At 38.8% G+C, this 15,780-nt stretch overlaps 2 protein-coding genes across 3 annotated transcripts in view; one reads left to right on the top strand and one right to left on the bottom strand.

Moving 5' to 3' along the window:
* The window catches only part of LOC129719646 (ATP-binding cassette sub-family G member 8), a 57,133-nt gene extending 48,551 nt beyond the window's left edge, over window positions 1-8,582 (bottom strand). For both annotated transcript variants that reach the window (XM_055671044.1, XM_055671041.1), the window contains exon 1: window positions 6,962-8,582. The gene's annotated coding sequence lies outside the window, so the exon portion shown is untranslated. The remainder of the gene's footprint in view (window positions 1-6,961) is intronic.
* Window positions 8,477-12,801, top strand: LOC129719677 (ATP-binding cassette sub-family G member 8-like). The gene is made up of 5 exons (XM_055671070.1): window positions 8,477-8,609; window positions 8,677-8,848; window positions 10,096-10,694; window positions 10,750-10,893; window positions 11,027-12,801. The coding sequence occupies exons 2-5, from the start codon at window positions 8,795-8,797 to the stop codon at window positions 11,088-11,090; spliced, it is 861 nt and encodes a 286-aa protein (XP_055527045.1). The 5' UTR covers window positions 8,477-8,609; window positions 8,677-8,794; the 3' UTR covers window positions 11,091-12,801.
* The last annotated feature ends 2,979 nt before the right edge of the window (window positions 12,802-15,780 follow it).

Here is a 15,780-nt window from a genome sequence, read left to right on the forward strand (position 1 = left end):
TTTTCGCAACTACTAACCTAATGTAAAATATTCATGTATTTCTCAATAATCATTTTTACAATAACGACCGGGGCACCAAAGAAGAACGGCAGTGTTGCCTACGAACAGTTTGTCACAATAAGATATAACCCTCGATTTTCCGGTTCAATTTTTCCTTTGTACCCAGTAGAACCCCGTTATCGGTCCAATTTCGAAAACACAAATTAGTTAATCTTAGAAACAGGTGATATCCGCATCAGGAAAGCATAAATTTTCTTTTGGTGTTCATGACAACCACTCAGTAGTATCGAAGGTGTTTTGTTTCGTTTCTTATTCTCGAGTCTGCGTCGCCTCACCTACATTGCAAAAATCTACGCTCAACTCGATACAGAAGACAGCGTGTAGCAAATTTAACTTCATTCTTGTTCTTAGTACGACAACAAGTGGGGCCCTTATAACAGTTGGAGATACACGTTGTATAACAGGCGTAGTTAAATATGATAAACAATAGTTAAAATTAATATATATACGTCACCATTTCATACAACCCCTAAGGTTGTATACCTGGTAGAATTTCTCTAGAGGTGTTCTTTAATACAATCATACATTTTTTCAAACCAATTGAATCTAATGGATCAAATAAATTTAATAATCACTAAATTGTGGACTCAAATCGCAACAGCACTGTACTATAAAATCAAATTTAGCATTAAAAATCGATTAAAATTAAAGGCACCCAAAAAATACGGAATAATTAATCAAAAGCGTATTCCCAGATAAGTTGAAATGGCCTAAAACCCCTTTTGCAATAAATGATCGTGGTCGTGGGTTTATCTTAAAATAGTCTAAAATTTCTCCCGATCACTACCAGAATGATTACCTTGCTGGATCGAAACCCGTACAGTATCGAAATCCGTACACCGTGATGTTTTTCTTCAGTTTTAAGCATTATAAAAATGAAAATTCATATGATGATTACATGTACAATGTACATGTAACTACCTTATGAATTTTCATTTTTATAATGCTTAAAACTGAAAAAACATCAAGGTGTACGGATTTCGATACTGTACGGGTTTCGATTCAGCACGGTAATGATGAAAAATTAAAACCGAAAACCAGAAAAGACCAGCTAATCAATCAATGAAAACAATATAGGTCAACATGTTTAATGACAACGCTAAAAGACCGAAAAGACCGCTAAAAGACCGAGAAAAATAACTCCAATTTTTTAAAATACTTTACACTTGGCTAAGAAACGCACTTAAAGAATAGAAAAGGGCAAAACAGAAATTGATTCCTGTAAACGGTTTCGAAGATTGAAGAGACTAAAATTAAAAATAATTTCAAATGTTACTGTAAATTATTGTTACAAAAAAGCCGAAATGTTGATGTCATACTGATTGTTGCAAAACAAACTTTTCTGCAAAAAATCCGAATGTTGCAACGGCTTTTATAGTCAAGAAAAAACCGAAAGAAATATAATAGCAATGTTTGCTTTTGATGATTAAAAACACTTCTTAACATCAGATGAACAACACAATAGCTTCCAAAATCCACTCTAGATTAACTTGAAATAAAACAAAATTGAAGGCCAAACATAAAATAGCCAAAACTTACCCTAAAATTTTTGGAAAAAGCTTTTTATATACAGAAATAGCCGAAACAAACTTTGATTTCGGGCATAATTGTAAACTGCTCGAAGAAAATAAAAAAGAAACTAAAACAAAAAGGTTTAAAAAAAATTAAATATTTTTACAAGTTAAAAAACGATAAAAACGAATACACCAAAATTAACCCAAATGCATGAAAACGCTCCTAGAAGTAAACTAATTAAAAACATTTAAAACCGAAAGTAAACAAAGAATATAATTCCAATTTCAGTTCAACAAGTTCAAAAGTTGAGGTTGAATTTACCTCACGCCAGGACGAAGCCGAAGCTGCAACTAAAAATATATTCCTGATAAACCTCAAAAATGTTTAAAACGTCTGAAAGGTAGATAGAGAGCATACATAAGTTTATGCTAAATGCATCCCTAAAATCCAAAAGGAGTCAAGAAGCAAATAATCTTGAGTATAACGTGGCTAAAATACGATAGAGAAAAAATAACTCAAAATTCAAAATACGCAACTGCAGGTAAGAAAACAAGCGAAAATTTTCCTCGAACCGGTGACCGAAAAAGCGGTAGAAATTGTTTAAAAGTGAAAAAGAAAAAAACCTTAAGTTTCAATGAGATGTACAAATTTACCAAATTTTATCAAAAGCGCTACTAAAAGCTAGATCTATCAGATGCAAAATAAATGAAGGCACTTAAGAAGCTTAGTCAAAACAAACTAAAAAAGAATGTGGCCTGAAGAGCAATAAAATAACCTCGAACATATCTTAAACTTCTAGTTAGAAGGACCAATAAATTACATGGTCAAAATTCAACCAAAATGCCTGGAAAACCTAAAACAGTGTAAAGGCCACATTATAAATTCATTCCAAATTGAAAAGAGACCGTTTCAACGGAGAATCGCCAATAAAATCAGAGAAAAATGCTAAAAATTGATTACAAATTAGTATGAAAAACAAAGAAAAGCTCAAGTGTCTACTAACATTTCGCTGTCGAACTTAACCTTTCAATTTATAGGACACAGACTTCGCAGCCAACTATTAGAACACTGGACCCAATTGCGGGGCTTGCGCTACGATTCTATTGATACGAACAGTCTCTCCAGAGTCGGGATTCGAACATACGACGACTGGCTAATTAGGTCAGCATCATACCTCGAGACCAGCAAATATGAAGGAGAAAAAATACCAAGCCTAATTTAAAAAACTTAAAAACTTTCGTAAATGTAGTTTGAAACATCTGAAAATTCTTTAAGAGGCTTGAAAGAATGAAAAACGAATTCAGCTTAAAATGGTTGTAGAACGACTCTAAAAGCTGAACCAAGCTAACTATGGAAATAATGGTTTGAACCGCTCTAATTAGATGAAGAAGGTCAAAATAAAATAAGATGAAAATTTAACCAAACAAATTTAACATTTTCTCCCCAAATAAGAGATTAACATGTCGTGGCAATATAGCAGTACAATTGGCACAATTCTATGCAACCGCATTTGAAATGTTCTCCACATCATGCACACTGCTACCTAAGCCGATAATCGCGTTAGAATGTGCTAAGAATGAAATCCTAACGGACGGCTGTCCAATCCCGAACGTTGTAAGTTTAAGCTGCTGCTAGACTGGAAAAATGAGAACTCGACAAGCGAGTTTTGTAGCCGAACGTTGGCTCCGGGATGGAGTGGCCGTTGGATCTGGTTCCCGGCACGCAAATCGACGATATAGTAACTGCGTACTATATATGCTCACGAGTTGTGTTGTAATATCATGCGAAAACAACGATCATGATCATATTTCTAACCAATGCGCAAACAGAACGGTACTTATGATGGATAGAAAAGATTAATAACTTACCAAGCAGTCGATTGCGTGCAGCAAAACTTCATATGTGATTCTGAATCCAGGAAAAAAATGTCATCCGTGTGTGCAATTCATGTGTGCAATTGACTATTTTTGCGTTTACTTTTACCGGTTGAACCCAGTCGGTGCTAAAGTCACTTTCCACGACTATGCTATGCAGTCCGACAAAAACCCAACTTCATATTTCTAATTAGTACTCGTCAAGGTCAATAGTTTCGGCTAACAAAACCCGCTACGCTGTCCAATATTTCATAAGTGGTTATGGAATTCCATCTCCAACAAACATATCTATATGATGTACGTTATGTCATTTGTTTTAATGCCATCCAAACTGCGTTTTACCAACTGGGACGGAATCCGAAGTCATTAGAGCTAGCATTAACGACACCTCCAACAGCAATGTCGGTGGTTCACTGAACCGTTCCGCAGTGTGGAAGTGGGGTTGCACCACGACCGGACAGATCAGCACGTCATTCGAAAAAGATTAGGCTCTCAAAACTAGGACAATACAAAATTTCATTATTTGAATCGATTCTATGAAGCCGAAGATGCGACAAGTCGGTTTACACCCTGTGGTTAAGCCTCCAATTAGCATGTTTCTTCGCGCACACTCGCATCGCGCTACAACGAAATTTGACATTTCGGAATCCAAAATCAAGCCGAACCCGGTTTTTGTTCGCTTGCGAGCTTGTTCGCAACAGGTTAGTCAACTTTCTCCGCGGATAAATTATTACCTCCCAAAAAAAGGAGAAAAAGCGCGATGCTGCCCGCCCGTAAGCAATCTGCTTCCCAACGCTGGTGCCAGTAGGGCTTTCGAGCTAGGCCGAATCCACTTTGCCACTTCTCACCGAATATCTAATGTGGCCTTCCGCTGGAATGGCCAAATAAAATAACAGCTGATAATCGATGGTTTGATGAGGATTTCAGCTTGGTTGTTTATTTCTGGTAAAAGGCAAAAAGTGTGTGGAGTAAAGATCCTACTTACGTACGATTTGGGCGTGTTTTGTTTATAAACAGAGAGTTGCTGCGCAACGTGTAGCCCAAAGGGACCAGTGAATAACTCTGCATTAGTGTGCTTGTCGATTTTGCTGATCGTCATAGTTGCATGCGAAAATGGTAATTGCGATCGTGATCGTAATTAACGAATTGGATAGTCTTGAAAGTTAAAGGTATGAACCGACTTGTCTGATTGTTATTCATATTTAAAGGTCAAAGTTTTTCAATATATTTAACGTATATTTTAAATACTTTCTCATTTTTGTTCACGAATATTTCACTCGCAGGCACTCCTTTAGTTACCGATAATCATTTTTAGGCAATCCACTTCGCACAAAAAAGGAAAACAGTTGTTCCATGTTACTTTTACAGTAATGGTGTAATTGTTGAAATGTTACAAAATGAAATCTCTAAAACTAGAAGAAGAATCACGTTTACAAATTCCAATACGGCTTCTCATCGCGTTGATAAAACTAAGCAACTAGATAAATTAGCACGAATGAAAATATTGAGTGGTAGTCTTGGAAGTGGAGATTTTGGAGTGGAGAGAATTCGCATACAAAACAAATTTTCAATTGGCCACATTAAACCGAGCATCGGCGTTTACTACACAGATGATTTAATAAAATCAGTTTTTATCAAACATTACCCATTTCAATGTTAGGGGACGAAAAAGTGGTAACATCCAGTATCATAAACTGAACTAGTTTCAAACTCGAGTTCACTGCTGAAAAAAGGGGTCAATTAGAATGGGTTTTTTCACTGTAAAATGTTATGTTTTTGCATTTCACTGAATATACTGTGAAGTTGTGTGACTAAATAATTTCGTTTGCTTCTCAGTTTATCCCTTGTATAAGTCACAATCCTGCCTTCCAACTTCCCAGGGCAATGGTCGTAAAGATCAGAACTTGCAGTTTAGAGTAGAAATTCCCCCCTCGAAGAGAAAACGTTTTACAACCAGTTTAGACGTTGGTAGTTAAAATTCAAGTGCTGCACTTGAAACCATTTCTCCGCCATTTTTTGCAAAACCGCGTACTGGCTTGCTCGGGTTTGTTTTACCATTGAACAGAACTTCAAAAGAAAACACGGATATAAAAGCCATTATGCCCCGAGACAAGTTGAACCGTCGGTTGATGCCAAGTTTAGATTCATCATGTTTGGAATGTTGCTGCTGATGCAGCTGCCGTCGTGGCCATTTGCCCACTATCGGCTGCAATTGAAGCGCGTAGCTTGTGGACTTGTGTGGGTAGGCTAAGGAATCTAGTGTCTACTACAAGTGTAGTTCTGAAACTTGTCCCCCAAGACGGGATAGAGTTGCGGAGGGGTTTCACTACAACCATCAGCTACTAGTAATTATTCGCGACGGAGCAATGGAGGCAGCGGAGGAGAAACTAGACGATTTATCGTTCTGCTCGATGCCAATGTGGTACGCCACTCACCGACCGGTTTGGCCGCCTCTGAATAAACCAAATGGCCAGACGAGGCAAGGGACATTACCGTTGAGCGATTAAAAAATCCTGATCCATGGTAGATATAAAGTTTAGGTTTTTTTTCTGATATTAGGATGATTTTATTATGAAATGTATACCAGGCACTGTTTTACGTAATTGATGGATTCACAGATAAAATATTATCCATATCTTTTAACCAATGTTATTTAGGTAATTATAAACAATTGCTAGCATTACGTTTCAGCTAAATATCATCACGATCGGTTGGAAATTGTTATTCCGTACACCTCATAGAAAGTATAAGTGTGGCTTTCTTTTGCGAAATGTTAACAAATTTTTATTTGCATCTCACTTGCAAACAAACATTAGCACGATCTGACAATAAACCGAAATATGCTTGGTTTCGCATATGCCCATGTGGAGAAAGTCGCGTCAAAATGTGTGCACAATCCAACACATCATCGTCGTGACATAACTGTTAAAGAAGTAATTGGACTGTAGAGTTTGGAGTCGCAGTAACCAAAGAAATGATTTTTTCTCGAATCGATTTACAAATGATCAGCTATCCAATAGAAATAAAGTTCTGTAAAAAATTTAGTATTAAACCGATTACATTTGATTTAATCTCGGTAGGCTGAAAAGTTAAAATTTTAGTTTATTGGGTTATTTGTAAATTTACCAATTCAAATATTTTTGATATGGTTGGCGTTCCTGACAATTGGCATCTTCCAAATAAACAGTTCTGACATTTTAAACCTTTTAGACATGTTTTTGGTATCCTCTGTTGACCCCCAGACCAAAGAGCTCCCACTAAGAGCCCTCCCGTAGTTCTCAACATTTCTAACATCTTTTCAAAGCCATGACGGCTACACTGGTTGGCTCGGTTCTGCATGCTTCTCGAAACTATCGAAATAACAGTTTCAATTGGAACAAAATTTACCATGCAGTTGACAGAATCGAAGCAAGACTGTAATGCAGACGAGAGGTTCCAGCTAAAGAACCTTGAATAAGTTTATGCGAAACGTGACTAACAGAAAAAAAAACTAAAAAAAACAGTTCACTCACCTTCAAGTTGCTTGTTCACGCCTTCACAATCGGGCGAGCTTCTTTTTTACTGGTTTTTGTTGGCTGGTTGGACGGTCAATCGTTCGGCGACTTTAATCCTTCATGTATTTTCCAGCTAGAAAATTCATCAGATCAAGCTCGGTTCTAGCAAACCGCTTGTTTTAAGTCTATAATGCTTTCAGTGAGAGCGCTACCACCCACGGGTTTCTTTTTTTATTGTTCCTAGCCTTTAATCGCCTTTCTAAGTTACTGTCGTCCTTCTGCAAGTTGTCTCGTTTAGGTTACCTCAGCTTTGTATTGTGGCCAAAATCACACTTCTGAATCCGCGTCTTCCTCTGTACTAGCAGAAAAACCATTCGCGAGATTAGATAATCGTGATTCCGTAAACCATGGGTGGAAAATGAGATCAACAGAAATATTTCGCCCCCTATTCAGATCAGCCAAGTCATTCAAATCATTGCCTACTTTTCATTCCAGGCGGCTCTCGGAAAGAATTTGTCTTCCCAGTGTGCGGCGACGAACCCGACGATTTTTTTGTTATTCTTTTTTTGTTTCGTTCACTAACACAAAAATCGAACAGACAATCACTTACACATGCGCACAGGAAAAACAGATCAAGATGGTTTAATCCAAGAGGAATTTCTCTGCGTCGCCGTCGTCGTTCCTTGGGGCAACGCAAAATCAATTTTCTTCTACTCTCCACTCTTTTTATCACGAGCTCACCGTACACTCTTCTGATCGCACCACTTTGGACCGACACAACAACCAGTTTTCAGAAGGAATGACCGTAATTCGTGCTGCCCTCGAGTTGGTCGACTATTTGTTTGTCACCTTTTTTATTGCCGAACGGATATGATGGTGTGTGATTAGCACTTTAAACTGCATTTAAATTATTCCCGCATTCGTTTTGACGACGTTTGGACGCGTAGAAAAATAGGTTTAACCTTCAATTTTGTTCCATTCAGCTTCGGCGGTGTTTTTTTCCACCATCAAAGAATCAAAACGTCAAACTCCCACACATATGTTTCTTTCGTCACTCAGAACGCACTCCAGTTAGTTTTTCTTTCCTAGATGAACGCACAATCAAAATTGTTCTATAGGCTACTTTCTTATCATTTTAATAGTCGAATCCGATTTGTACAGTAAAGTAGGCCCCGATTAGTTCCACACGGCGGTGGTGGTCTGACTTTCGGGTATAACTGGAAACGGTAGTAGTACGAGAAAAAACGGTTTGTGCCTAGTTGGCAGCGAAGTGAAACCTCAACTGAGCAGACGCTCGCCAAGCTGCCATGTTGACAGTGGCAGTCTCTCGCGAAAATGCGCGATCGCCACGCCAGAGTTGCATCGGGAGCGGCGTGCGTGTTCGTGTGATGGTAGTTGTGTGCAGCACAACTAAAGTACACGATAGAAGTTCGAAAAAGTGGAAACCGCGTTGTTCCAAACTAAATTGGCTAGGGACTACAGTAAACTCGAAGAGATGGATCATGCGAGTCTCTGAAGAGTTGCTAGCGTAGTTTTGTTGGTGTACGATTTTCGAACATTCGATTCGAAATCGCGAGAACTATCGCCCAGCCGAGAGCCACGGCGAGAGTCCACCAACCAATTCAGTCGCGAACGGACCGCGCAGTGTGGCAGTTGTGTTTTCGAGGTGGACCTCTGCGTGCTTTCGGTTCTTGAATTTTGCTCTCTAAATTCTCTTTCCTCTTGGATCACAGATAGCGGGACTGTTGTGTGGGACTGTGAGTTAAGTCATTTTCTGCAGAGTTTCCCCGCGGTGCAGTGAGAGCAGCTAGCGCGGTTGTGAATCGAGCGAGCAAGAGCAATCAAACAAACATGATCGGCAGTGACTACGTGCTGGAGGCACATAACATTTACCATACCACCGAGGTAAGTTTTGCTCTTCGAGGCCATGCACAGCGACGTGACCTTTTTCGACTGACCTGTTGTCGAGTTGCCGAGGGTACACTCGCCTCTCCGTGCCCTGTTCGGAAGCACGGGATGCGTCTGCTCGGTTGGTCTAATCAAACGAATCTGTGAACGTGATCTACATGGCGGGTTTGTGTTTACGAAAGCATTCAAGTCACTTTTGTTTTGTGGTAATCCAAAGAATGAAAACATGTTTCATTTATACAGGTGGGGTTTTGGAATGTTTATAAGCCTTGTCCACTATTAGAAGTTTTTGATTGCATCACTGTGATGAATTTTCGTCTGTGCTGAAATTTCCTTGCTTTGAAAACATTGGACGTGTAACTTTTCGTGTATTTTGTATATCGGAACAAAATGCAATTAAAGCATACTTGCTGTCACTTTGGAGTCTTTTACGTGCTCGTACAAATATGTTATTTGAAATGGAAAATTCTAAAGGTTGTTAAAATTTGCTTGTTGGGCTATTAAGGTGTAATCTGAAAATAAAATGATGTACCTATAGTGTTATGGCATTTTCAAATACTCTCAACATTTTGATGTTTCATCTAAAAAATTGAAAGTGCATTTTTTGTAATGTTGAGATTATAGGTATTATGGAATAGCGTAAACCATAACGTATGTAGTAAACCAAAACAGCTCTGTGAAGTTTTACTAGAATAATCGTAAATCGTAAATCGTTTTGTCAAAGCAAAGCAAAGCCTTGGTGCTACATTCCGATTCGGAACTTGACCTTCTGTTTACTATACACAGACTTCGCAGCCAACTGTTGAGTGTACAAGACAATTGCGGGGCTAGCGCTACGATCCTACTGACATTAACAGTCTCTCCCGAGCCGAGACTCGAACCTACGACAACTGGCTTGTTAGGCCAGCATCGAACCTCGAGACCAGCTGGGGAGGCAAATCGTTTTGTCGTGAATCACAAAAATGAAGAGAAAAAAAAACAAATTTCACCAAATCGCAAGAAATCAAAACTTAAAAACATTTTTCTGTGTTAATATATAGTCAAAAGTTGCATTCACGATTATTGTTTCACTTTCTGTTATTTATAACGAACTACTATACATTTGAGATGTTCTATAGTAATGGATATTCAATGTTGTTATAACTACCTTTTCAAGTTAAGACCACTGATGTATCTTTTCAGATTCAATTAACATAAATGTGGAAAAAATATCGAAAAAGACTACTTACCGTTAATCCTTGCAGGTTGACACCGGCGGTTGCTTCAATGGTGGTGGCCAATCGGCGCTGGTTCTGAAGGGTGTCCACTTGACGGTGCACAGTGGTGAAGTGATGGCCATTCTGGGCTCCAAGGGTAGCGGCAAGCGCGCCCTGTTGGATGTGATCGCACGCCGTTCCGAAGGATCCTCCCGCGGTCAGGTGCTGCTGAATGGGTCTCCACTGACGAAATCACTGTTTCAGCAGCGCTGCGGATACGTAACGCATGCCTGTACCTTTGTGCCCGGATTGACTGTCTCGCAGACGCTGAACTACACTCCAACCATTCTTGGTGGGTATTTGAAGGGCTCGAAGGTGCGCCAGGTGCTGGCTGATTTGGCGCTGTCACAGGTATCGCACAAAAAGGTGGAAAATTTGAACATCAGTGAGAAAAGGCGGCTGGCTATTGGAATTCAGCTTGTACGGGATCCGGTTATGCTGTTGCTAGACGAACCGACACAGGGACTTGATCCGCTGAGTGCTTATCTGCTGATCAGTATTCTGTCCAACTCGGCGAAGAAGACAGGCTGCGGGATTCTGCTTTCAATGGAGAAACCTCGGTCGGACGTATTTCCGTTTCTGGATAGGTAAGGTACAGATTTTTATTCTGTGGCGGTGATTTTGTTTTCACGTGACTTGTAGGGCTTTGTTCCTTTGCTTGGGAGGAGCTGTCTATTCAGGCGGAACCAGAGCTATGCTGGAGTACTTCCACGGGATTGGCTTTCCATGTCCACAGCTAGAGAACCCCCTGATGTACTATCTGTGCTTGTCAACCGTTGATCGAAGGTAGGTACGATTTTTTTTATAATTTGGGAAACACTTCTGAATTATTTGAAGTCCACTAAAGACTCGAATATGTTGGTTTTAGTATTTTAATGATACTTCGTACTTTTGTATTGTTCGTGTTGTTTATGGGCAGGCAGCGCTGTGATGCTACCAACGATAACAGTCTCTTCCCAGTCGAGATTCGATCTTGCGACTAGTATCGTACCTCAACACCAAATGGGTTTACGTGTAAAACGTGTAATTTAAATTATGGACTAAACGCTCATGCTAACCTAAGTTGCTATTGCATCCCTAAGTTAGTGCAAGTTATTCTGGGTTTGCGCAGGCAAGAGCCACTGCATTTTCCATTGTCACTTGAATTTAGTGATCACCAAGAACTCGGTGAATCATTTCCAAATTTCTTTCGCATGAAATAGTTTTACCAATTTCAATTTATTAACGATGCGGCTACTTAGAGACAGATAAGAAAAATCGTGGATGATAATTATAGGATAGTCAATGTCGAAAATTTTCGTTATTAAAAAACAAAAATTTATGCACCGATATTTTTTTAGGTCAATAATTTTATGCTGAAATTTTCGCAATAATATGACGTCTATAAAAATGTCTGACAATACTGTAAAACAGGACTCACAATGATTTTCTAATACTTTTAAAACATGAATTTCATAAATCATACATCCTTTAAGCCCCCTAGAAACGTTTAAAAATATCTAACCGGTCTCTAGACAATTCTGCTATATATTTCTAGGCTGAAGGCTCCAAAGTATGCGGCAATAAAAATCTCAATCTCGCATGTACTTAAAAAATGATGCAGGACAAATTTCCCTGAACACATCTTCCCGGAAAACTAGTATTCCTCTCTTCCTCTGATATCTGATCGCCCCGCACAACATTTTGCTTACCTTCTTGCTTCTTTTTTTTAAAGAAATATATGAACTTCTTGGTTTGCGTGTATTATACAGATACCAACACGTGTAAAAAAAATGAATGTGCGGGAACGAAACAAACAAACTCAAGTAGAGTATTTGTTCCATTATTCATCTCACAAAGCCGACGTTCACGAAGAATTCATGGGTTTAGCGAAATCATTGAGCAAATAAACAAAATACGGTTAGCTGCTCTTATGGAATCGCCCAACAATTGAAATGTAGTAAATTTGGTTGAATTTATCCTAAATTATGAAAAACAAACCATTCTTCACAACGCTTCCATAGTCATCTCAACATTGGAACCGCTGCTCAAACATCCATTTACAATGCGCCCCCGTATTCATAATACTATTAAAGGCTTTCGTAGAAGAATTCTGGTTTTGATTAGCATTCATCAGATCAGCGTCTTAAGGCATTTCGACTTATACCAAATACAACATTTTTAATATGATTTTTTTCGCGTTATAAGAAACTGATTTGGCAACTTTTGATTATCTTCAACGCAGTGAAAACAGATGAAAATACAGTTGAAATTTAGTATTTGTAAAAATTCATCTAATATGTAAGTACTACTTGGAACTAGTTTTCGAAAATTTGATATGTATACTTCAAAGGTTTTGAAATTATCGGATGTGATAAAGAATCAATTTGGACTACTGATTAGGAACCATCCATTGATGATGTAACGCATTTGGGGGGAGGAGGTTTCGAATATTGTGATATTTTGTGACACATGGGGGTATATATGACGATGTCCACATAGACACGATTTTTGCCTTTCTCCTAGAAAGGTATAGCAATCACTGAAAAAACTAACGGTATAAAATTGCTCCAAAGGGCCGAATGTCGTATATCACTTTTTGCTGAATTTGGAATCAATTTGTGCTTTGATCTTTTCTTTTATTTAAGGCTTCCTCCAACCATTAACTGGGCTGAACTGAAATTATCATCCCTTCGGACTTTTCCTCTCGTTAGAATTACCTACTTTATTAATTTGAACCAAATTTAAGATCATTTTGATGTTTAGTACTGGTATTTAAAAGTAATTTCCTCTTTTTGCCGGATAAAATGGAAGTTTTTCTGTTTTCCTGAGTTTGCTTGTCGAAACGTTTTCATGTATTTTGAGTTAAATTTGGTTTATTTATTATTTTTTAAATCTTTTCTAACTTGTAGAAATTTTTTAATCTCTCCAGCTTCAACAGAAACTTTCATTTTTTATTTAGTTTCTTCGAGCGGTTCACAAATTTATTAGAATTTTTTTTTTGTTATTTTTTGGTTTCACAAATTTTTTGAATTTTGTTTTGACTGTTTTCTGTTTGGCTTCATATTTTGTTTTGCTAGAAGTCATTTTAGAGCAGTTAATGAGGTCCATTATGTTATTTTTCTCCCTTTTAGGAGTGTTATCAATCATTCAACGCATAAATTGTGAATATATTCCGTTTAGTTTCTTCTAGACTTTAAAGCCGTTCGCAAGTACAGGTCGGACTCGCTTATCAGGGATTCGATTATCCGGAGACTCAACTATCCGGAAATCGATTATCTGGAAATTAAATTTTTGGTGTTCGTTTTTACTTCTTATTACAAATTTTAACCTTCACTACCCCTTCCGGCATATTTGTTAGGTACAATTCATGTCTCTTCTTAGTGAAAATAACCAATGTCCAATTTAATTTGTTTACTACTCAAGATTTTATCACTTTCCTACTAAAAAATAAATTTTGGCTACGTCACTGCAAAATTAAAATAACAGAAAGAAATATTTATTTTATGTTTGTTACCTGCAAATCTGAATAATTTTTTTTGTAATTAGATTATCCACAAACAAATTTTTGATACTCCGGATAATCGAGTCCGACCTGTATTTGGATTTCTTTGCTGGTTTGAAAGAAAGTAATTAAATTTTTGCATCAACTAATATGAGATCAACCTTTCAGCTCTTTTTGATAAAAATTTCCAGTAGCATTTGAAATTATTTTTGTTTTTAGTCTCTTCCAACTTTGGAACCATTTTCAGCAAAATTTAGAATATAATTCTTCTGGTATGTTTCTCAGCCCATTTTATTCATCACTTTTCTGGTCTTGGCTGCTCAATTTGAAATTATTTTTGTTATTTTTTATTGGCATTAATTATGTTTAATCCCTAAATGAACCACAAAAAAATCGTTTCCTAGTTTTTTTTTGCAAAAATACGTCCACGTGGACAAAGAGGAGGGAGGGGGTGTTTCATAAATGTCCACGGTTGTCCACGAGGGAGGACGAGGGGGTCCGGGCTTTGGTCGAAGGTTAGAACTCTTAAACTTAGGCTTTTATGACCGTACAGCACATTTCGCAGTTACTCTGCAGTGTTGGATCTAAGCTAGAGAAGTTGCACGAAGAACCACCGTAAGATGAATAATTTAGGGAATAATTTACCATCTCAAATGTACAACAATTCAGCAGCTTCCGCTTTATATAAGAATGATAACGGCGCTGGCTACGGTATTACTGTCGGTAGGTAAGTAAGAAAGAAAGTGTTACATTCATTTGTCGCCAGAGACCGAGTTTACCTCTGCATCTCTCACTACTGTTACGGAAAGAAGCGGTAGTTTTGTCGCCGGGATGGGAGACGGTTTTTTAAAACTTTAACTTTTCCCTCTACGCCTAACGCTACTGCTCTTCTTTACCGAGCCACGTTCGATACGGCTCTTTCTCATAAGGGAATCGACCAAACTTCAAGGAACTGGATACACGCAATGCTCTCTAGCAGAGTGATCACAGCAACCTTGGGAGATTCGTCTGTAACAATGTCAGTGATCAAGGGGTGTCCGCAAGGAGGAGTTCTCTCGCCCTTGTTATGGTCACTAGTTGTCGACGCACTTCTCAACAAGCTTTCACAGCTTGGTTACGAGGTCATTGGATACGCCGATGACATCGTCCTCATCGTCAGAGGTAAAGATGACGCAACTCTGTCGAGCCGAATGCAAACGGCTCTGAATACCACCATGTCATGGTGTTTACAGGAGGGTCTAAACATAAACCCCTTAAAAACAGTCCTAATTCCATTCGGCAGACGAAGGACGATCTCCATCACTCCTCCAATACTGAGTGGAGTTAGACTGGGCTTCAGCAATGAAGTCAAATATCTCGGAATTATTCTGGACAAGAAACTGAACTGGTCTGCACAACTGGATCATGCCGCTAAGAAAGCGATCTCAGCGATCTGGGCCTGCAGAACTCTCTTCGGTAAGACCTTGGGACTGAAACCAGACTTGGCACTCTGATCTTACAAGACCATTGCCCGACCAAGAATCACCTATGCTGCTCTAGTGTGGTGGCCTAAGGTGAACGAAGTGACTGCGCAAGCCAAACTCAAAAAAGTTCAAAGACTTGCATGTCTTTCGGTTACCAGCGCTATGCGAACAACTCCAACTGCAGCCATGGAAGCTATGCTTTGCCTACTACCTCTACATCTTCATGTGAAAAAGGAAGCAGAGCTTGGCGCTCTAAGGTTGCAAAGGAGGAAAACCATACTTGAAGGGAACCAAATCGGCCACCTTCGCATACTTAGGGAGTTCAAACTAACTCCGCTATTAACCACAGTCTCCGACTGGATGGACGTTAGGTCCAACATGGATATTCCATATAGAGTGATTGAAACAAACCGCTCTATGTGGAACAATGGAGGGCCTAATCTTCCACCTGGCATCGTCAATTTTTCTACGGACGGCTCGAAAATGGGATCCCTAACGGGATCTGGTATATACGGACCCGGTATCAGGGAAACGTTTTCCCTGGGAAAATGGCCCACCGTTTTTCAAGCAGAGGTATATGCCATATATATCTGCGCAAAAATATGTCTGCAACGCAACTACAGACATGCGAAAATCGGTATATTCTCGGACAGTCAAGCAGCACTACTAGCACTTAAGTCCGTCAAATGCGCTTCCAAACTTGTTTGGGAATGCATTGAAACTCTA

Source organism: Wyeomyia smithii, chromosome 1 (assembly GCF_029784165.1).
Source record: "Wyeomyia smithii strain HCP4-BCI-WySm-NY-G18 chromosome 1, ASM2978416v1, whole genome shotgun sequence".
In the NCBI taxonomy this organism is placed as follows: Eukaryota; Metazoa; Arthropoda; class Insecta; order Diptera; family Culicidae; genus Wyeomyia; species Wyeomyia smithii.

What these genes read in the sequence shown, in the direction of transcription:
- LOC129719677 (XM_055671070.1), top strand. Translation starts at nt 8,795, where the DNA reads ATGATCGGCAGTGACTACGTGCTGGAGGCACATAACATTTACCATACC. An exon ending in GTATTTCCGTTTCTGGATAG is followed by an intron (nt 10,695 to 10,749) that starts GTAAGGTACAGA and finishes CGTGACTTGTAG; the next exon opens with GGCTTTGTTCCTTTGCTTGG. An exon ending in TTGTCAACCGTTGATCGAAG is followed by an intron (nt 10,894 to 11,026) that starts GTAGGTACGATT and finishes GTTTATGGGCAG; the next exon opens with GCAGCGCTGTGATGCTACCA.